The sequence below is a fragment of the Helianthus annuus genome, chromosome 8 (assembly GCF_002127325.2).
Source record: "Helianthus annuus cultivar XRQ/B chromosome 8, HanXRQr2.0-SUNRISE, whole genome shotgun sequence".
In the NCBI taxonomy this organism is placed as follows: domain Eukaryota; kingdom Viridiplantae; phylum Streptophyta; class Magnoliopsida; order Asterales; family Asteraceae; genus Helianthus; species Helianthus annuus.
Window position 1 is genome coordinate 56,058,292 of NC_035440.2, and position 22,429 is coordinate 56,080,720.

General features: G+C 33.2%; 2 protein-coding genes and 1 long non-coding RNA gene across 5 annotated transcripts; 1 reads left to right on the forward strand and 2 right to left on the reverse strand.

Annotated features, from left to right (window-relative positions):
• Positions 1–1,849: 1,849 nt before the first annotated feature.
• LOC110872882 (transmembrane 9 superfamily member 4) lies at positions 1,850–4,816 on the reverse strand. The gene is made up of 7 exons (XM_022121782.2): positions 4,490–4,816; positions 4,343–4,383; positions 3,661–4,243; positions 3,432–3,578; positions 3,184–3,340; positions 2,624–3,108; positions 1,850–2,237 (listed from the first exon to the last, which is right to left on the reverse strand). Exons 1-7 carry the CDS (start codon positions 4,717–4,719, stop codon positions 1,997–1,999), a joined length of 1,884 nt encoding a protein of 627 aa, XP_021977474.1. The 5' UTR covers positions 4,720–4,816; the 3' UTR covers positions 1,850–1,996.
• Positions 4,817–5,786: 970 nt separating this feature from the next.
• Positions 5,787–9,261, reverse strand: LOC110872883 (transmembrane 9 superfamily member 4). Of its 3 annotated transcripts, XM_022121786.2 has the most exons (9): positions 9,131–9,261; positions 8,724–8,885; positions 8,119–8,159; positions 7,452–8,037; positions 7,200–7,346; positions 6,963–7,119; positions 6,407–6,891; positions 6,081–6,303; positions 5,787–5,992 (listed from the first exon to the last, which is right to left on the reverse strand). In XM_022121786.2, exons 2-8 carry the CDS (start codon positions 8,855–8,857, stop codon positions 6,084–6,086), a joined length of 1,770 nt encoding a protein of 589 aa, XP_021977478.1. In that variant the 5' UTR covers positions 8,858–8,885; positions 9,131–9,261; the 3' UTR covers positions 5,787–5,992; positions 6,081–6,083. The 3 variants fall into 3 exon arrangements, with proteins under 3 accessions (XP_021977478.1, XP_021977476.1, XP_021977477.1); XM_022121784.2 differs by having other exon boundaries at positions 5,787–6,303; XM_022121785.2 differs by lacking the exon at positions 9,131–9,261 and adding an exon at positions 9,070–9,115 and having other exon boundaries at positions 5,787–6,303.
• A 9,444-nt stretch (positions 9,262–18,705) lies between these two features.
• Positions 18,706–21,999, forward strand: LOC110872884. Its single transcript, XR_002554744.2, has 2 exons — positions 18,706–18,993; positions 21,804–21,999. It is a non-coding gene; the product is annotated as an uncharacterized LOC110872884 (long non-coding RNA).
• The last annotated feature ends 430 nt before the right edge of the window (positions 22,000–22,429 follow it).

Consider the following 22,429-nt stretch of genomic DNA (forward strand, 5'->3'; position numbering starts at 1 on the left):
GCAGCCAAACTTTTACAAGTTGGGATTATTGGAGGGAATTTTTAAAGTTGGGATTATTATCGGCCAACAGGTGAAACTTAGGATTATTAAAATCCAATAACCCAAAAATAAAATATAAAGTAAATCAGATACGTAACAATACCCCCCCCCCCCCAACCTTTTTGCCCTAAAAAAGTAAGCTCTTCAATTCAATTCTTAACCATTGTCGTCTTGTTCAGTTTCCTAATCGCCTTCCACATTAATCACAAAAAAGTTGTTTCTTTATGCACTTGTGTCCTGGAACGAACTTTTAGAGCACCAAAAGCATTCTCCTTTTGACCTTTTGAACTCGGGTTCCTCACGTGACAAGTGCTTCGCGTTGATAGTTACTGGTTTATAAACTGGTGGCCTAGGGACTCCTGTTGGATCTGGAACCAACGGACGTTTTGAAGCATTCACCGGAGGTGTAATCTTTGCAGATTCATTCCCATTCTTGACAAGTCGCGACCCATCCTCCAAACTAGTGAGTTGATTCATCAAGTTCGTATTGTTAATATCTTGAATTCTCGCTAAGTCATACGCCTTATACAAAGTTTGTGGCTTGAACATCTTTACGGGTCCTTTGATTTCAGGTTTTAGCCCTTTTAGATACAAGCTAAAAGCATAAGAGGGTGTTTGGGATTACGTTTTGAAGTGATTATTTGATTATTGCGTTTGAAAAACATAAATAATCTAAAAAAGTGTTTGGATGAAAAAGTGATTATCTGCCTCCAAAACGCAGTTTTGGAGAAGCATGTACCTACATGCTTTTTCAAAACGCAGTTTTGAAAACGCAAAATCTATTTTTAAAACGCATAATCTATTTTAAAAACGCAACACCAAACACCCCATAAGCTTCGCAAATACTCACCTTATTCAATAAACTATCAGAGGAACTATTATACTCTTTCAATGAACCTATCTGGGTAAGCGATGCGATTTCTTCCATTGCGTCTTCAAACATGGCATTGTAAAAACGGGAAGTAATGGCCTGAACATAATCCTCCCATGGAAATTCAGCCACAGTAACACCCCTTGTTTTCATAAACGATTGATGCCACTCGATCGCATCTCCCTCGAGATGTATGGCCGCGTGCCTGAGTTTCAGATTGTCGGGGGTCTCATCGATGTTGAAGAAGTGCTCACAACGGTAGATCCACCCTTCAACATTCTCACCGTTGAACCGAGGGAACTCGACTTTCCCGATCCGCATCGGCCGGTTGCCGAAACGTTCATCCCTTTCAATCTTCTTTCCGAAACCAGAAGCGTCGATTGTTATGGCCTTGTTCTCGTTCAGCGCCTTTAGAATCTATTCTTGTTGGTAGATCCACCCTTCAACATTCTCACCGTTGAACCGAGGGAACTCAACTTTCCCGATCCGCATCGGCCGGTTGCCGAAACGTTCATCCCTTTCAATCTTCTTTCCGGAACCAGAAGCGTCGATTGTTATGGCCTTGTTCTCGTTCAGCACCTTTAGAATCTATTCTTGTTGGCTCGTCATAGTAGCTAATGTTAATTGGAGTTCGGATATGGCTTTGTCATGATCCTTGATTGCTTTGTCGACCTCTTGGTTCTTGGTGTTCGTCATGATGATTGAAAATTTTTCATAAGGATCTACTGGAATGCTCTGATACCCTTGATAGGGTTAAAATCTTGGGGAAGAAGAAAACTAAGAGATAGAAAGATTTGACTCAAATTCTGGATGATTACCATTCCATACGTAAACCAAATAAATAAACAAGAAACTTACACAAGACACTCCAAACTAAACCAAAATAGCATACTAATCCCTTGACTTAACAATAGTAATAAAAATAAAATATAAAGTAAATAAGATACGTAACAATTATCCTTATTATAAGTTCATAAATTTAACACCATGAACAAAGATATATGATTTTTATTGATAATGGTTACAACTTGAACTCACAACTACAACTCAGTGGGTAATAACTCAAGTCTTTTTCAAGTGTAGATGCTAGTCACACTTAACAGATGTGTATATATGGCGTACAAAGAGCAACGACGCACAGAAGCCCACAGTTCCAAGTGCAAGAAACATTCCATACGCGAGGCAACTCATGTAACCGAAAAAACAAAAACTTGGCACAAAACTATTCATATCCCTATTCATATCCGACAAAAAATAGTAATAAAAATAGTAATAGATACCGTAACCATACACATACAATCCCGTAGATCCACCATTGAAAAACGACCTGGGTCAAACAAAACACTTTTTTAATATAAGCGGACATGAACATGAAATAACATCCAATTAAAATTAAGTACACGGATGCTGCCTGTGTATTCATATGTTACTAATTGTGGTCTGTACTATTAAAAAAATACAGGTTTGTTCCTCATTGTTTGCTAGCGGGTAACACATTTGTTCGTATGTTTTTTAATTATCATTTTATAAATGACCAATATACCTTGTATTTAGAAAAAAAATGATAATAAAAAATTAAGTCCCTACCCCCTCTCGTTCGACCTCACTTCCGAAAAGTTGGGACCAAATCGTTATACAGACATACCACAAAGATCATATAGTGTATTAACTCTTTAAATAATGAAACAAAAATAGTAAAGATTATAATATCACCTCCACCACCATTCATGATCTTCAACAGCAAGCTGGAAACTTGTCAGCATCACAGAAACTAAAGAGGTCATGATCAAAAGAAGAACAAACATTATGGCCATAGAATTGTAAAATGTGTAAATCCCATGTCCCCAAACAGCCGAAAGATTGTCATAAATCTGAATTTTGATGACACTAAATGGCAAAAATCCAGCCAGAACCATCTGAGGGATGATACCCTTGTACCAAACCAGTTTAAGAGCTTTTTTAGGACCTTTAGCGGTTCTGCAAGGAGCTTGGAAATCAGATGCACGGTTTTTCCCCATAATCCCTCCTAAAATAAGTAACGGGGTTGCTAGAAAAATCCACACGATAAACAATGTGATTATTGAATTCAATGGAAATGTGTCGGTTTGTCCATTGTAAACAGCAAAGATAGCATTGACACTAAATGTAAGAAAGACCGGCACAAAATATAGTCCTCCAGTCAACAACACGTTCTTTATCTGTCAAGAAAAAGCCGATATGACTTACGAAAATGAAAACTTGTAAATTAAGTGTCGAATAATATTCGCACATACCCATGTTGTTCCTTTTAGTTGATGATAGAATGATGCTGTTGTATACCCGGATACCACAGATGTAACTGCGTATATAATGACAAGTGCTTTCAAGAATACTACTTGAACAAAAGGCTGAAAGACACCCATGACACCCAAAACAAGAATGATTACAATGCTGCAAATGAAACGAAATGAATGTCACATAAATAATATCATATGTTTGTTTTTTAAATATAGCATAAAAACCATATTTGGGATATACTAACAGTGCAAGTAGCTGAGTGCCAGAACCGAGAGCTGCAGAAAGTAAAGATTTGTGTTCCGGGAATCTGAACACATCACCATGTATGTTCTTCCATCCCTTTTGTTCTTGATTATTGATAACTTCGGCCTCTTCAACGTCGCATGTATATCTTTAATGTTCATGGATTAGAGAAAAGATTTACATTAGATGAACATAATGGCATACTTAGTTTTTTTTAGTAGAGCTAATACCTGGAAATATCTTTGTGAAGAAATCGTGTGTAAATGACGATGACTAGACAAATGATCACAATGAAGATTGTAAAGCATGAAGTTGCAATCGAGTGAATATGCGCGTTTATGTGAAGTGGTAAAATGGAAGAAGGTGAATAATCATTCAATCTCTCTTCAAATTTACCTTTTGTCTCTCCCCAATAAATGGAGTATGTGAAATCCACATCGGTTTCCATGTCATTTGTTACATCTACCATTGAACTTGGATCCTCTTTAAGACCAACCCCGAAAACACGGTCTTTGTTATATGAAATCCCAAACTTAAAATGCTTGTAAAGGAAATATTTGTTCTTATTTTCATCTGTATAATTCCTTTCAACACTTCCAATGAGACCCCATATCGGTAAGTCGTCATAATACAATTGCATTTGGTAACCCTTCTTTATCATACTTCTAAACAGAGAAACGTCTGATTTATTCAGTCTTTTCTTGCATGATAACTCATGCTCTTTATTTACGCGGAATCCGATCATGAATGGAGTTGAAACAAGGCTCTCTCCAGTCAACATCCTGCCTATATTATCCTTCTCGTGTACAGAATCTGTTATTGGATATACAACGACATAAGATTATGACGAAAATATTACGAGTGCATAAAAGAAGTAAAAAGTATTGAACAACACATATGAGGAAGAACTACCTGGAGAACAAAAGGGAAAATCATAATAGTTATATTTTTCCCTGGAGACAATATCCAAAAGAACAAGAGTTAATGAATTAAACATCTTTTAAATTAAATAAATTGTAGACAGATTAGAAAGAAAATTAGGGAGAGAATGTGGCTAACCAACGATTGGAGTACGGGCCGACTTTGTTGGCATAGATGGGGACAACATCTCCAATACTGTAGCGATGACCATAGGCGTCTGAGTTTACTTGGGTTCCAAGAAAGATTAACAGAAGAGTGACAAAAGGGATTTTTGATAATCCTACCATCCCTGTTAGTTGGGGCAACAAACAATAAGAAGATTGGGGTGTTTGACACAGAAATAGAGAGATCAAAACATAAAGATACATTAGTAAGCCCTCCAAGTGTGATCAAGATATGTAATTGACAACTAATCAAACAATACTACTGGTTGAGAAAGAAAGGTATGTGGCGTTTAGAAATGAGAATTAATGAGGTGAGCACATGCATGTTAGTTGCATAAAATAATACAGTTGACTCTCATGCATTCACCAAACAGCTAGAATATAATACCACCCAATTGGCAAAACTGCCCATTTTCTTCTCCTAATTTAGATTCTTTTTTAAAAATACAGATCCAAACCTCTTAAATGCCTTTTCAAGATCACAAATCCAAAATTACCTCTTAGGGACTTGACTTTTAAAAATACAATTTTGACAGATGATTGGAAAGATCAAAACCAAAGTCAAAGTCAAAGTCAAAATCCGCTCACCGCAAAAGGTTCTCTCTTTGGTCTTTTCACTGATCTTGGTATTTGAAGTTTTTGTTTGACTATTGCAATATGAATATTTTAACAATTAACTGGTCTTTCTGGTAAAAGTGGCCATCAAAGATAGTAGATATTGAGATTGCATGGCCTTATACAGATAGTGTTTGGATGTGATTTTGCTATTTGAAGTTTTGATGATTAGGTAATGAACTATATAGAATATTATCATAACAACTTGCCAATTTGGGCTTACTTTTGGAAGATTATTAATCAAGAAATTATGGTTTATAGAAATTAATTATAAAAAAGTCAAACTTGTTCATAAAAAAAGTCAACTGCGCAGATTAGAACGTGATGAACAACTTATGACGGTTATTTATGTTATGTTAGTTATATGCCTTGTTCCCCTAGGCATGTTGTACCTATAAATAGGATAGAATTCATCATTTGTAATTATACGATACATATTATATTAATGTGTTTGTGTGTGTAAATTCTGTGATCGAGTCCCTGCACAGAATCTGTGCATACTCACAATGTTCATCCATTGTTCGTGAACGGTAATCGATCCCCGATCCGACACTTACATAGGACGGGTTGAAAGAGATCACACAGATGAAGAACAAATACATCGTCTACAGTCTACACACATTTTAATTTCAATATTCATTATAATAACAATCGTATTATAGGGGCATTCAGTATGTATTATTTGATATAAAATGTAAATGTAAGAGTACATTCTTTGATTTTGTAATCATAACAAATGTATGTATTATTTGATTTTGCGCTTATAACAAGTATGTGAAAAGAGTACACATATATAGGTACGTAAAAGTATAAACCGAAGAACTACATTGTCAAGAGCTTCAATGTTCTTCCTTCCAACCATCTGGACATGTTTTGGTGATCATTAATAGACCTGCCCTGATGCAACTGGAACTCGAAGATAGCAAGAAAAACCGTATATCATAACAAACCTGCTAGTCGCATTTTATAGCTGCATAGAGGTAACGGACAAAGAGCAACGAAGCACGGAAACCCACACTTCCAAGTACTAGAAACACGCCATAGCTGACACAAGCCATATACCCAAAGAAAAATGAGGTTTGCATGAAACCCGTCATATCTGATCTGTAGAAATAATAATAGATACAATAACCGTATATAAAGAATCCTGTTGACCCACCACAGAAAAATGACCTGTGTCAAACAAACAACGCATATTAGCTCAGGTGTTCCCAAATATCCATCATAGAACAACATTCAAAATAAATTAAAAAAAAAATAAAACTAAAAAACACACCTCCACCACCATTCATGATCTTCAACAGCCAGCTGGAAGTATGTCAGTGCCACCGACACTAAAGCAGTCATGATCAAAAGCAGAATGAAGACTACACACAGAATACCGTAAAGTGTGTAAAGGCGATGGCCCCATACGGTTGCAAATATGTAGTAAAGCTGAATGTATATTACACTAAATGGCAAAATCCCGGCTAAAGCCATCTGAGGAAGAACACCCCGGTACCATCGTAGTTGAGGAACCTCTTTAGGACACTTGGCAGTTCTACACGGAGCTTGGAAATCAGATGCTCGGTTTTTCCCAATAATCCCTCCTAAAAGAAGCAACGGTGATGCCAAAAATACGCACAAACCAGTTAATATGACCATTCCTCTCAATGGCAATGCGGCAGTTGTTCCGTAAAAATTAGCAATACTGTTTAGGAAACTAAATGTAAGAACAAGGGGCACAAAAAATAACCCTCCTGCTAGCAAAACGTTCTTCATCTGTCAAGCGAAAAATTAAGCTTGTTATTTGAATATAAGTTAACATGCTATATAATGATACTTTCACATACCCAATTGGTTCCTTCGAGTTGTGAATAGAAAGATACAGACGTATATCCTGAAATTACGAATGTAATCGCATATACAATGACAAGTGCATTCCAGAATACTCCTCGAACATAGGGTGGAAAGAAACCTAGGTGGCCCAGAACAAGAATTGATACGATGCTGCAAACAGTGAAATGAACGTTACAAAATTGATGTCGGATAGTTGCAAAGAATGTTAAGTAAAAGTTTAAAACGCTTACAGTACAAGCAAGTGAGTGCCAGAACCAAGAGCTGCCGCAAATAACGACTTGTGTTTTGGGAATCTAAATACGTCACCGTGGATGTTCTTCCATCCCGTCTCTTCATGATTCTCCGCCACTTGAGTCTCTTCCACATCGTGTGAGTACCTTTCATATTTTCATGTAAACGGAAAAAAAGATATTATGCTATCAGCATATATGACAAAACAGGATTGGTAAAGGATGTAATTGTGTTTGGTTTATAAATAATACTTGGAAATGTCTTTGCGCAGGACCAGCGCATAAAATGTAAGTAGAAGAATAACGAGAATGACGAGTGTGACAGATGAGAATGCAATGGAGTTATGATGAACGGACAAGTGGTGTGGTAAAATTAAATAGCCGACGTATTTTTCCATTCTTTTATCAAAAGGTTGTTGTGTCATCTTCCAACCAACAGAATATGTGAAAGCGACGTCAACTTCTTTGTCCTCTGTCACATATGCCAATGAATTATAATCTGTCCGAAGATTGACCTCTATAACACGATCCTTATTGAAGAAAACTTCAAAATCAAAATGTGTGGTAAGGATAGATATGCTATCGGTCCCTTCATTTGTATAATTCTTTTGCATCCTTCCAATGAAAGCCCAAACTGGCAAGTCATCAAAATACAACTGCATATAGTAATCCTTCTCGATTGCGGTTCTAAACTTAGAAACGTCTGTTTTGCTGAGTGTCGTGTTGCATAATACTTCATAAGCTTTATCCACAAGGAACTCAAACTTATATGGAGTTGAGACAAGGCGATCGCCATTCAACATTTCACCAAGACTAAGCTTTTCCTCTTTCACAATATCTGTTATTGGATTAAGTCACGATTAGCGGAAAATATAACCAGATAAAGCCAAAAACACGTTCATTAATTAGAGATCATAACCTGGAGGACAATAGGGAAGATCATAATAAGCATATGTTTCCCTATAAACGAGTTAAATAAGAATAAATAATAGGCAAATTGGATTTAAATAATCCCAACTTTCTCATTTGGATTATAATAATCCCAATTCAGTTATTTGCCGATAATAATACGAACTGGTCCATTTTTGGCTGATAATAGTCCGCCGTTAAAAATAGCTTAATGGAGTTAAGTTTTTTTCCGAATTACAAACTGATGTTTTAGAGATTTAGGTCAGAACGAGGATACGAGTCGATTTATGTAAAACTTACCTCGAAACGGTGCTCCAAACGGCTTGCTTTTTGTTAATTGGAAGTTTAAACACCCAAAATGAAGCACCGTTTTCGTCGTTTGGAGCAGTATTTCGAGGTAAATTTTACATCAATCAACTCGTATCCTCATTCTAATCAAAAGCCCTAAAACATCGGTTTGTAATTCAGAAAAAAACTTAACTCCGTTAAGCTATTTTAACGCAGACTATTATCGGCCAAAAGTGGACCAGTTCGGATTATTATCAGTAAATAACTGTGTTGAGATTATAATATAACCACTTCCAATAACAATTTTTTGAAGAAAATGCGACTAACCGGGGATTAGAGAATGGGCCAACTCTGTCGGCATAGAAGGGTACTATATCGCCTTTACCGAAGCGATGATTAGAGACATCTGATGCCACTAATTGCCTTCCAAGGCAGATCAAAAGAAGAGCAGTAAATAACATTTTTGGTAATCCCACAAACCTTATTATACTGACATAAACACATATTTTTAATATATGAGTAACTATAGACATTAATAGCAAATATCTATGAACATTAATTCATGTAATTACACAAAGAATCTAAGTATTGCAAGTATATTTCAAAGGTAAACATGAATCAAAGTGTCTAGATATGAACAGTCGAATAAAAGAAAAATAAGTTTGAAACTAACATAATAGAGCACGGATAAATCTACAAATGAAATCCAAGATCAGTGGTTTAGAAAACAGTACCTGATGGAAGTGATGCTGGAACTGGAGGTGACTTTGACTTTGACTTCTGGTTATTGTTCAAGTAGTTTTGTTTTCTTACATAATGGTCCGTAGACTTATGCTTGATGTGCAAATTAAGCCTGTGAGTTTTCTTTAAATTGCAAGTTGGCCTCCAATCTTGGCATAATTTCAGGCTTCAAATTTTTAAAGAGATTTAATACATGAAGTTTGCTCGGTGAGCCTCACATTGTTTAGGGTTTTTACTTCATATGTATTTGATGATACTGAATTATATTGTGTGACGAGACTAGATAAGACTAATGTCGAGTTGATAGATATTCTAGCGCCAAGAAAAACAGATCTTAATGGAAAAGAATTGCTATGTAAACCCGTGCGTGGAAAGTTTAAGGAAGAGCATATACGTTTTCAAGATTATTGATAGATAATAACAAATGATCTCTTCAATAACCGACTGAGTTAAATTTAAATGTTAAGAAAAGGTAAATTAACATCGTGACTAAGCTTCATTTTGACCCAATGGTTGTATACAATTCTTAAAATTGTCTATAATTTAAAGTGATGATGAACAGTATAATTTTTAGGTTTTTGTTTTTTTTTTAATATTTTAGTTATATATTAATTAGAGTTAATTACATAGTTAGTCCCTTGCTTTGCACAAAATAACATACTTAGGTACTAATAGTTTAAAATCACCTTCTAGGGTATTAACTTTTCATTTTGTAACGTTTGAAGGTATTAACTTCTAAGGTATTAACATAGTTGGTCCATGAGGTTTGCACAAAATAACATACTTAGGTACTAATAAAATGTGATTTTAAACCTACAAATAACATTAATAGCTCCAAACGTTACAAAATGAAAAGTTAATACCCTAGAAGGTGATTTTAAACTATTAGTACCTAAGTATGTTACTTTGTGTAAACCACAAGGACTAACTATTTAATTAACTCTATTAATTATTAATCTTTTGTAAGTAGGGATGGGATTGGTACAGTACCCGTACCTATACCCGTACCAGTACCGAAAATACCGGTACCGAATTTGAACAAAACTAGGTACCAAATACCGTACCAAATATATAGGTACGGTACGGGTACGAGTACGGGTACTGGTACGGGTATTTTTGGTACAGTACCCGCTTGGTACCATTTTGTTTTTATTTACTTTTTGAGCACTTGTACGAGTACTAAATAGGTAAATTGACATGAGTACCAATATAGTACGAGTACCAAATAGGTAAAATTGGTACGAGTACCAATATTTTTTTTTTCCATATAGGTAAAATCAATACGAGTACACTATAAATACCATAATATGAAATAAAACATAATATAAAAAAAACTTTTAAAGGTATACATAGAATTCGGTACCAGTACCCGTTTTTACCCGTACCCGTACCCATACCAATACCGAAAGTACCGAATACCAAAATCAATAAAACTGGGTACCGATACATGTACCAAATACCTAAAATCGGTACGGGTACAGGTACGGGTACGAGTATGGGTATTTGGGAAAAAAAACCCATCCCTATTTGTAAGTATTTTTAGTAATAAATAGGCAAATGGTGGTTTTTTAAGATTTGTTTTTTTTTCTTTTTGTTATTAACAATATTTTGTTGTTATTCAATTTGTTGTTAGTAATAATTTGGGTTCATTAACTTTATAGAAAAATCTAAATTCACAGTTATATTTATTTCTTATTTTAATATTTCAAGTTATTTGCGAGTGCGTTGTGACGATACGTTATCGCGGACATTGGATCGACAATTTGATGTTTTAGTAATAATTTGTGTTTGTTAACTTTATTAAAAAAAATCTAAAGTTGCATCTATGTTTATTTCTTATATTAACATTCCAAGTTATTTGCTGGTGTATTGTGAATGTATGTTACCGTAGACATTTGGTTTGTTACAATACTCATACGATACATGCACTCTATAGAAATCAACACATGTTTTACATCGACAAAATGGACACCGGTATCGACACCGATGTTGGTCGAACAGTATCGGTCGATTCAGATTGTTACGGTACTTGTACCGATATCAATTTATTTTCGCAGACAAAGTTGTATAAATGAAAAACTTTCAAAACCGGAAACCCTAAAAATGAATGTGAGTAACGATACCCATGTTGATCAGTACGATACGGTAGCAATACGTTGTTGGTTTATCGAAAGAAAAAATAATAAAAATAAATAAGGTATCGCAACTGATGTTGTTTATTTGGTTTGTTTCGGTTCGCAACGGTAGCAGCACAAAATCCGTTATCAAACAAGTAACCATAAAAATGCATACATACCGGTACCGATATTGTTCGGTTCGTTACAGTATAGTAGCGATATGATGAAAAACAAATACCGGTACCGACACATATTTTATTAAACCAGTTTCGATTCAATTTAGTACGATACGACACAATATCCGTTTTCAATAAAATTTGTATCACAATGCTGAAAAGACAACTAAACAACATTGATACCGGTATTGATAATTCGTTTTATTGTTTCGATCGATGTAAACCATAGCGAGTGTTGATATCGTAACGAACTGAACAGATACCAATCGAATTCCCGCCGCAAAGCGTGGGGGGATCTAGCTAGTTGATGACAAAAGAATGGATGTGGAATGGAACATAGCAAGTATGTGTGTGGGTTTAAGTAACTCTTGTTTTTTTTTTCATAACCTTTAATTGGGTAGATACTAGGGCTAAGAATGATATTTGTGATTGGAGAAAATGGCGTTTTTTTTTTTTTTCATTTTATGGAGTCGTCAAGTTGTATTAATCCTTCGGCATCTAGATATTGTGTTTTTTATTCGGTAGGTTGGAGGTGCTTTGTTTTGTTTTGGGGTTTTTGGTAGGAAAATTTATTGTTAAAAATAAAAGACTAAATTGTGTTTTATGTCCTTTATATTTAAACAAAGTTACATGCGTTCCCTTTAACTATGAAAATTACATTGAATGTCCTTTGTGTTACTACTAGGTTATAAACCGTGAATACTCACGGGTTATTAATCTATCTTTCTAAACAAATAAATATATACATATATATTAATAAATGATAAATTGTATGATGAATAGAGTGTATGAATATATGATAAAACGGTCTGTGGCTGATTATATGAATGGGTATCATAAAAAAAACTGCATTGTAAGTCGAAACAATTATCGATAAAGTTTGAACAGTGAAGAATGTGAAAATTGTGTTATCCATTAAAAGAAACACTAATAGTAAACTAACATATGATAAGATGTAATAACTTAAAATTCAAAACCATTAAACATTGTTAAAAACTATTAACGATAACAAAGTAAATGTATATCATATGAAAACCAATTATCTAAACCTAAATGTAAAACAACTAATCAGTACTCCTTTTTGGAGGTACAATGAATTCAACATTCAAGACTTGATGAGTTTCATCAAAAGAAAAGTGAATCGTATCACCCTCGTTAATGCGAGCACGTTTCATGAATCTCGAACATTTGCATAACGCATAACGAAAACCTTCTCTTCTCTTTTCACGTCTGGTACGATTGGTAAACTCCTCTTGCTCAGTCAAATGCAGAAGTCTGGCGGTCATAGGTTTTAAATCAGAATCAAGTTTAGCCATCCTTGAAACATTATCAGGCAGCTGTTGTATTGTTTTTAAAATAAATAATAAGAAGAAGAATATAAAAATAACAATGTACTTTTATGTGAATAAAAAAATGTAATTTTTAATATAAGTAATTGCAAGAATAATATTAAAACTTACAAAATCTTTAGAAGCCGTACGAACAAACTTATAAACACGACCATCTTCTTGTTCATCAATAGCTGGCTCTTCAACTGCATCAATAGGTGCAACTACATGCTGAAAATCACATATAACATTTACTAGAATAACAATATAGTAATTAAATATATAAAGAAGCAAGCAAATGTATACTTACCTCATCAACATCTACATCAGCAAAATTAATTTCAACACCATTTTTTCCAAGAATTTTTAAATGGAAATAATTTCCAAAACCTCTTGTGAATATTAAATAACAACCAACCTCCAATTGAAACAGATTAACAATTACATCAATACCAATGGAGAAACCGACTTTACCATCAAGGGTTTCAATCTTGACGTGAAAGATTTTGTTGCCTATATCTATAATGGAAATTATATGATTTGATGTATAATCATAATAGTTGGGCAGAATGGACTCGGGAATGACCTGTAGAAATAATAACAAAAATAATAAAAATGTTAGTTTTGTAATCAGTTCATGAAAGTAAAAAAATAATCTTACAATAAAGTTACATGTTGTAGATAACAGCGATGTCCAGAAAGAGCTTTGAATCACACCATCAATGAAATGTGTTATTTTGAATGTAGAAAACTGTACAGGATTGAAGAGCACCAAACAACCTTTTTTCAGATGTAAATGTTTTACAACATTTGACCAACCATGGAAAAAGAAATGTTTTCCTTTGGCTTCGCTTAAACATTAAATGTTCGACCATCTTGACTTTGTATCACAACATTTGTAGGTGCTTTATTGTTACCCCACAATTTGGATGCAGCGTCTGAAGGAATGGCCTGATAAAGCAACGAATCCAAAATAAGTTATAATTATATTTCTAATTTATAAACCATAACATAACTTTAAATTGTATTTCATGATAACAACAAAAACAAAGTATAATTAATGTCTGAATTTAGAAAAATACCAGTAAAAGTTCGTCCACTACATTCATGTGTCTACAAAAGAGTGGTTCTCTAATACTGATTGAAAAAAGAAGATATTAATAAAATATAACTTGTTAATGGTATTATTCACAACAAATGATAACATTAAAAAGAAAAAAAAAATACCTTGAAGAACTTTCAGCCATATTAAAAACCTACAAACACATGTAATGTAAACAAAACAATTAAGATTATCTATTATGAATTTCCAAATTAATTAAATTAATTATCAATTTTAGTTATAATATATGCTGATTATTTTTTTTAAAACATATATGAAATAAAATCAACTAAAAACACATAACGAATCCTTATCAACCATGTGATAATATAAGCTTATTAGTATAAAAAACATGTTACATAATCCATGCTGATTAGTTACATAAACAAAAATGTGATGGAGATGTTATAATAACAGTTTGTAATACATGGGTTGAGATCCTGTACAAACAGTGCTAATTATAAGAACCGTAAGAACAGATCTGAACCATTGTTAATTTAAATCAAGGGTTGATATTGATTATAAATAAAATTCTTATAATTAAAAATTACTACTAACAAATTAGGGGTAATTTTGTAAAATTGCTAGTCATTTGACCATTTTCTATTAAATACAAATTCCACCAAGGTTTTTTAAACTAAAATAACTTTTATATACTTCATTATTTTTTTTTAAATATATACCATAAAATCAAGTATTTTTTTATCTTTAATATGAGTACCATATTGCTATACCTTTTTGTATTTATAAAAGTGTTTTTTAAAAAAAGTTAACAAAAGGTGTTTTATATTTGTGCTAATAAGGTGCTGATTATGTGTTAATTACAAAATAATACAAACAAACACCAAAAGTAGATATAATCAGCACATCTGGTGTGCTGATAATGGAGAACGATTGAAGATGTTGTGCTAATGTCGTTTATGTTGATAATGGAGAACGATTCGAGGACGATGTGCTGATAATGAAGAACGATTAATGATGTTGTGCTAATTATATAGTGTTGTGCTGATTATATTTTTTGTAATTATTTTTAATTAGTTATAAATAAATATGGTCAAAAAGTCTAAATTACCCCTAAACTAATTTTTTATTGATGGACACTTGTCAATTATGTATTGGTTCTTATGGTTCTTACAAACTTAAGTGTTTGTATTTGATCCCATTGTAATACATTAATAGGTTTCATAAACATACAGAATGTAAGAAACGTACCTTGTAGATTTGCTTCATGATCAAGAACAGGTAACTTGATTTTGATTCGAAAAACTTAGATATATAAAAAAACTGTTTGGTTATCATACAGAAAACCGAATTGCAGAATATATATATATATATATATATATATATATATATATATATATATATATATATATATATATATATATATATATATATATATATATATATATATATATATATATATATATATAAACAGGTGACATATACTAAGATAGAACAAAGCAATGTTATTACAAATCTTGTAAAAATTTATATAATAACTAACGATACATATTTCCAAATATGTATTGATAGAAATCAATTTTAATTGTTTCCTTATAATTTATTACAATTATGTGGAACATTCAAAAAATATCATATCAATACGAAAAATAAAACCATTCTTGAAGAATGATGATAAAAGTCAAATGTTAATTAATTTTAAAAATTAGATAAAACTTTCAAAATCGACAATATATTTACTTTTTATTTATTAATTTATTTATTATTTAGGTTATATATATGGTAACAAAAATTGCATTTCACACTAACCACATCATAAGCATATCAACAACATATACATATTAGAAAATACTTGTCTAACAAACCATCAGTACTATCCCAAATTTCAAAACAAACCAACCATAAAACCACATTTAATATTCATGCTTAACCATCTAAAATAAACATAATAACCAACATTCACGAACCGCCTCTTTTCTTTGTGATCTTGGGTACGACTTTGGTCAACATCAAACGCTGAGAAGACTTGACGTACGTAAAGAAAAGAAAAGAGTGGGGCCGATCTCAATAAGCCATTTACCAAAAACTGCGTGTATGGCTAATGAGATAAATCTATATGATAACAAAAACTGCATTTGACGTCGAAACAATTAACAACCAAGTTTTGACAGTAAATAATGTCAAAGTTGTGTTATCCATTAACAGGAACACTAAGACTAAAGTATCAACTTTCATACAATAGAGTGCTGTTTACTTACTATTTGTTCAAAAGGTAAATGAAACACACTAACCACATCATCAGCATATAACCAACATATACATACTACCAAAAGAGTTTACTAACCAACCATCCATATTATCTACCCAAGTAACAAAACAAACCAACCAAAAACCATATTTAATATTCATGCTTAACCATCTAACATAAACATAATAACCAACATTCAGGCACGGCGTCTTTTCTTTGTGATCTTGTGTACGACTTTCGTCAACATCAAACGCTGAGAAGAATTGACGTACGAAAAGAAAAGAGTGGCGCCGAACTTGATGTGATTCAATTTCAAGAAAGCTGGCCACTTTTTAAAGCCATACCTGAACCCCTTCCCAGACTTCTCGGCTCTAGTGCACAACTTAGTGAGTTCAAATTTTTCGTTCTGAACTGTAACATTGTGCAAGTTGTCAATAGAAAGATACAGATGGCTTGAAACATCAGTCGATAAACGTTGAGGAAAAAAAAACAAAAGGATTAATTATCTGATTCATTAATAAGTTATGTATCTTGTATTATAAAATTTTAAGGAAAAAAAATCATATTATAAAGTTTACGAGTCTGCTTCCTGCTTTCTTTGTGAACTCAATTACATCAGTTTTCTTGAACTTTTTCGATGTAGAGCATTTACGGTCAACATCATGAGCTTTGGAAGTCAAGGAACTGAATGCCTTACGCTTTGGTTTAGCCTAAAACAATAAGTGTAAAAATTATATAGAAATGTAAACTTTTGTTATATAAAATATATTAATAAGAAAAAAGTGTACAACAATACGATACATGGTTGTTTAAATATCACTACAAAAAAAGTCCATTTAGTGACACACACTTCTAGTGGCACTTAGCTTTTGTGCCACTTATTTCGGTTTTAGTGTCACGTTACGTGTGCCACATTTGCTTAGTACACGTTTTTAGTGGCATTTTGTCCTTATACCACTAATTTAGATTTTAAGTGATACTTTCCATATGCCACTAAAATATTTGATAACTTTTAATGGTACTTTACGTGTGCCACTATTTTCTAAGTGCTTCTAAATTCTAAAATCTTCTATATCCATTCTTGAAACACTTTAATAAAATGTCTCTTGAAATATTTTCCCTCCTAATATTAATTTTCCCTCTTTACATCTCCCTCCAACATTAATTTTTCAATCACCTTTCACCAACATTCTTATTAAAAATCTCCCACCAAAATCAATTAATTCCCTCCTACAACCTTTCACTTAAAATGTTGCTAATATTATAGAAAACTTCAACTTTTAATAAAAAAATATTGCATTGTTAAAACCTAAAGGCAACTTTTATTTAATAATGTTGCATAAAATAAAATATAAATACATGACTAGTATTTTTTTTTTGTCACAATACTTGAAGAAAGAATATCATCGTCCAAAATTTGCCAACAAATCTCACGAAATAAAAATGAAAAACTTTAATTTTCGACCGACGAATTATCTACTTGTCCCACAAAATCGAAATAATACAAAAGAAATATATTTTCAAATTTCCCAAGCATCACACGAAATCCAAAACGATAATAGTTTTTGAATATTTTTTAGAAAATAAGTTTTTGAATTTTTTTTAGAAAATAACCATCGTAGTATATTTATAAACGTAATATAAATTTATTTTATAAAAGTTATATAAATTAGTTATATACTTTTATTATTTGTTTGTTAAAATAATATTTACTCCATTTCCCCTAATTAGCTAGATAATAACTAAAACACCCTAATAGTGATTGACCACTCCCTCCACCCTAAAACTATGGGGTATGGGGCGGGGGTTGGGACGTGGGTTGGGTACAAATGCCCAAGTCACCACCCCGGGTGAGCTTTTGATTTCGGCGTGCCCCTTAGGCGGGATTTCAGCCCGGGCGTTGGGCGGGCCTAGTGGTCTTCCGTGACCGGCTCTCATTGGCTGGGTTGGCTAGGCTTGTTGACTAGGATTTGAATTTAAAAAATAACCGTTTGGCCAAGCCAAACGGCTACCCCAAGTGCTATAAAACCCCCCACCGCCTGTCCACATTTTCACTCCACCTACCCGAACCCGCTACCGACACTTGAAAAATGGCCACATGGACGCACGAGGAAGAGTTGGCACTTGTAACGAGCGTCGTGGACGCGATGAAGGGCCGTCAACCCGGTGAGACCCGTTACTGGCCGGAAGCTTTCGCTAGCTACCGGCACAACATGGGGAACGATCGGCACAATCTAAACGCGTGCCAACACAATACGACCGAAGCTCGACCGGTTTAAAGCCTACTACGACAGCGTCCCAGGCGGTGATATAAGTCACGAAGACCGGGTGGAAGTGGCCAACATCGAATTCCGGGCAAAGAGCGGAAGCCGTTTGACAAGCTCGCCCTGTTCGAAATCTACCTAACGCTTAATTAGGGGTTTTTTTTTTAATTTTTAGATTTGTAATCCTTTTTTTTTGTAGAATTTTGTAATTTTTTGGAAATTTTAATAATATTAATAGGCTTTTTTTTTTTTTTTTTTAATTTTGTGTGTATTTTTCCAATTGTTTAGTTTATTTAATAATTTTTAACATTTTGAGAAAACAATTTTTAGTTTATTTAATAGTTATTTTTATTTAGTTTCCCTCCCCAAATTGACACATTCCTCTTCTTCCCCAAAAATTTTAGATTTCCCTCTCATATTCACAAACAATTGGAAATTTATCTCTCATAATCGATCGTATCCTCCGCTCAATTCCCATCCCCCATCTTCCGACCAGACTGTCATCTCCTCAAATCGATTCCCGCCACTGCCTCACTAATTAATTAATCACGGATGAGCTACCGACGATCCACCACTTCACCACCAGAAAATCATCATCGATGCTCGATTCCTTGACGCTAAACTTGTCATCGCTTCAATCCTCACTACAGCCCTCGACAGGTATTTTTTTCCTTCATCAACCTGTCTTCAATCACATTTAGGGTTTCTGTGAAAATATTTGATTTGGTTTTGGGGCAGAGGCGTTGTGTTCGAATGGGTATTTCATGTTAGGGTTTCATTACTCATGCTTCTGAATCATGGTTATATATTTTTAGAGAATATTCAGTAGTATTCTAGTTGGAGCACAAGTTAGGTTTGCATTTTACAGTGAAAATCCCAACTTGTTATATCTTCAAAGGGGTGTTTGGATATGCGCTATAGAAGTTATTATGTTGTTAGATTTAGTATGACTCTAATCAGGGCCGGCTCTTCTTCCTTGAAGAACAAGTTGATTTTTTTGATTTTGGACTTAATGGTATTAACAACTTATTGGTTCATGCGTCCAAAATCAATCCTTCATTTTCTAATTGTTATTGTTGTAAATTGTTAAATGTGTTGGCTAGTATGTGATCTGAATATAGTTTAACTTTCTTTCTTTCTTTCTTGAGTATGTATTGCCTTAATTTACTAATGATGACTGACGAATCAATGGTTTCATTTCAAAATTTTCAGTCCATCTCCAGATCTCGTGTAGTTAAAAGATAAGTTTTCTCATATGCCTAATTTCTGTTTGTTTATAAAACACCGACTAGGAATGGAGTTGCTAGTATTGAAATCCTAAAGTGGACATGACTAGACGGGTCATGAACCCACGAACCCGATAATCGTATCATACATATGAACCCGAACAAGACCCGTTAAACCCGAAATCTTTTAATTTTTGTCTGAAATTAATATATTAAAATTAGAATTTACTTAAAAACACAAATGCTCGAAAATCGAAATGCCCAATTAACTTCAATATGCCTTCAGCAACATATCTTGAAAAAACTCAGTCTTGATTGAAAACTTATTCCTTATTAGTTATAAATTAATCAAATGCTACATAAGTTCCTTACTTAAGAACTTCTTAGTGATTTGGTTTGCTAAAGTTACTTATTGGATGTTTAAATGTCAAATAGAAACCAAATGTATGAATTAGGTTTATAACAATAAAAGTTTGGAACGGGCCCCAAAGTTTAACTTCATTTTGGGGCTCCAAAATGGTTGAGCCACCCCTGATTTTAATGGATTATCTTGATCGTGATTATTAGTGTTGCATAATGAGTTTAAAGCACACAACCAAACACCTTCTATATTTCATCAACTTTTGTCCAAAATTCAATCTTTGCTGACATATTGTTGGGGGATCAATGGAAGTTCTGATAAGATGTTTTTATAGACTGAAAACCGCAACAAGGTAAATCATTATTTATGAACTCTTGTTTCTTTTAATTTCATTGATAAATTTGTCGACTGTTGTTTTCAAGGGGGTCATCTTTTGCTGAAATATTATTATATGTTTAAACTTTGGGGCAACCACAGGTCTCATTGACTTGTTTCTTAAAAGTTGTTGTTATCTACATAAGGTTGGTTTAGTCATATTTGATACCTTTCAGAGGTTAATAATTAAATTTAGTGTAATGTAATTTATGTTTTAATACTTATCTGTGTAACGGTATTATTATTATTTAGATTATCATATTTTGATAGGGAATAAACAAATTATCAAAAGGTTTTAGCTAGATTGGATTACGAAAGAGAATAAGGAAGAACAAGTGAATAGATTTTATTGCAGTGGAATTATAATAGTACTGAAAGGAAATTACAAATAACCAGGGTTACACCCTCTCTCCAGGAGCCACTAAGTCATAAAAAATCTAAGAGCATTATTCCCTACTACTTATACTCTCTCACCTCTAACAAACTCTCAATCACATTTAGAAAGTACCCCTTTACCCCTTCTAGAAATAACTCTGGCTTTGCTTTAGAAATAGTTACGGTATCAACCGTATTAGATTAATTACATACTCGATCAATGGTTGTACTTACCTAAACTTTACGTGTAATGACTTTGTGCATCTAAAGGTGAGGTGCTAATTAGTTCTTTTTTAAATTATTTACCTTTATAAACTTCCAGAAAAATGCAGGTAATCTTTGTTTCTATTTGTTAATTTTTGTCGCAGGTGGATTTCTTCATGTCAAGCAATATTATTTTTTTTTTCTCACTTGTTATCTACTTGCTAAGAAAGGGGTCTATAAAAACTTGTTATCCTTTAGTAAGGTATTTAGTTTCTTAAACTTAAATGTATAGGTGGGAATTGCAATTCGTTTGTAGGTAAACGAGTTAGTTTGGTTATATACATATTTACTATTAACGGGTTAAATGGGTAACCTAATAAAAAAAGTTGTACTTGAATTAGGTTAACCCTTAAAAGGGTTGAGGCCACTCGATGATTAATTGCTATGCATTAAATCACGTTCTCAAATTTTTGACATCCATGTGATAATATAACTTATACATGGTGTTAAAAACATCAGTTCATAAATTTCTGGACAAGAAAATACAAAGAGTGTTTGCGTGTTGGCTTAACCCACCGGCACTAGAAATCTACACATTATGACTTGAGTCATTGACTATCAACCCAACCTAACTGACCACCTATCTTTCCTCAGTATTGGTACCGATTTTGTTCGATCGGAATCTGAAGAACAATTATTTTGCCAGCTATAGGAAATCGATCGGAATCTGAAGAACTATTATTTTACCAGCTATAGGAAAGTAAACTATGAAAGTATATATTTTTCATATATGATTTATGAAGTTTTGTTAAAAACATCTGAAGGGTGTCCAAAACATGGACGTGCTTATATATATATTTTTACAATCTTCAGTATATAAAATATACTGTTATAATACTAATACTTGTTTATATGGTTGATGATGGCAGGGTAGATATCATGCAGCAACTTTGAGCTAAGTTTTTTGAAGTTCTCACCCAAAAGAACATGTAGACTCCTCATGTAAATAGTTAGAATTTGGAATTTGTTACTTATTACACAATGTTTTGCTAACATTTGCAATATGTTTCGGATCAAACTTATTATTGAAGTTATAATATTATGCTTTCTACCTTTACAATTTTATTAAATTTTTATTTTATATTTTGTATTGTAAATAATGTGATATTTGTGGCAAAATTATGTACCACTAAAAATAGTATATCTATTGAACTAGAAATCGTTTTTACCGACACAAAATTTGTGTCGCAAAAATTTAGTTTTATGTGGCAAAAAAAGTGTCACTGAAACTAATATGGATATGTAACTAGGTTTGGTTTTTAAAGGCACAAAAATTTGTGCCATAGAAGAATTTTTTATATTGGCAAAAAAAAAAAAAAAGTGCCACTAAAAGGCTAAAAACTTTGTGCGGCAGATTCATAAAGTGCCACTAAAAGGATTTAGCGTCAGCGCTTGTAGTGGCACTTTTTTTGTGTGCCGCCCATTTCTACATGGGACTTTAGTGGCTATTTTTGGTTTTTCTGTGACACTTTTTGTATGCCATTAAATGGCATTT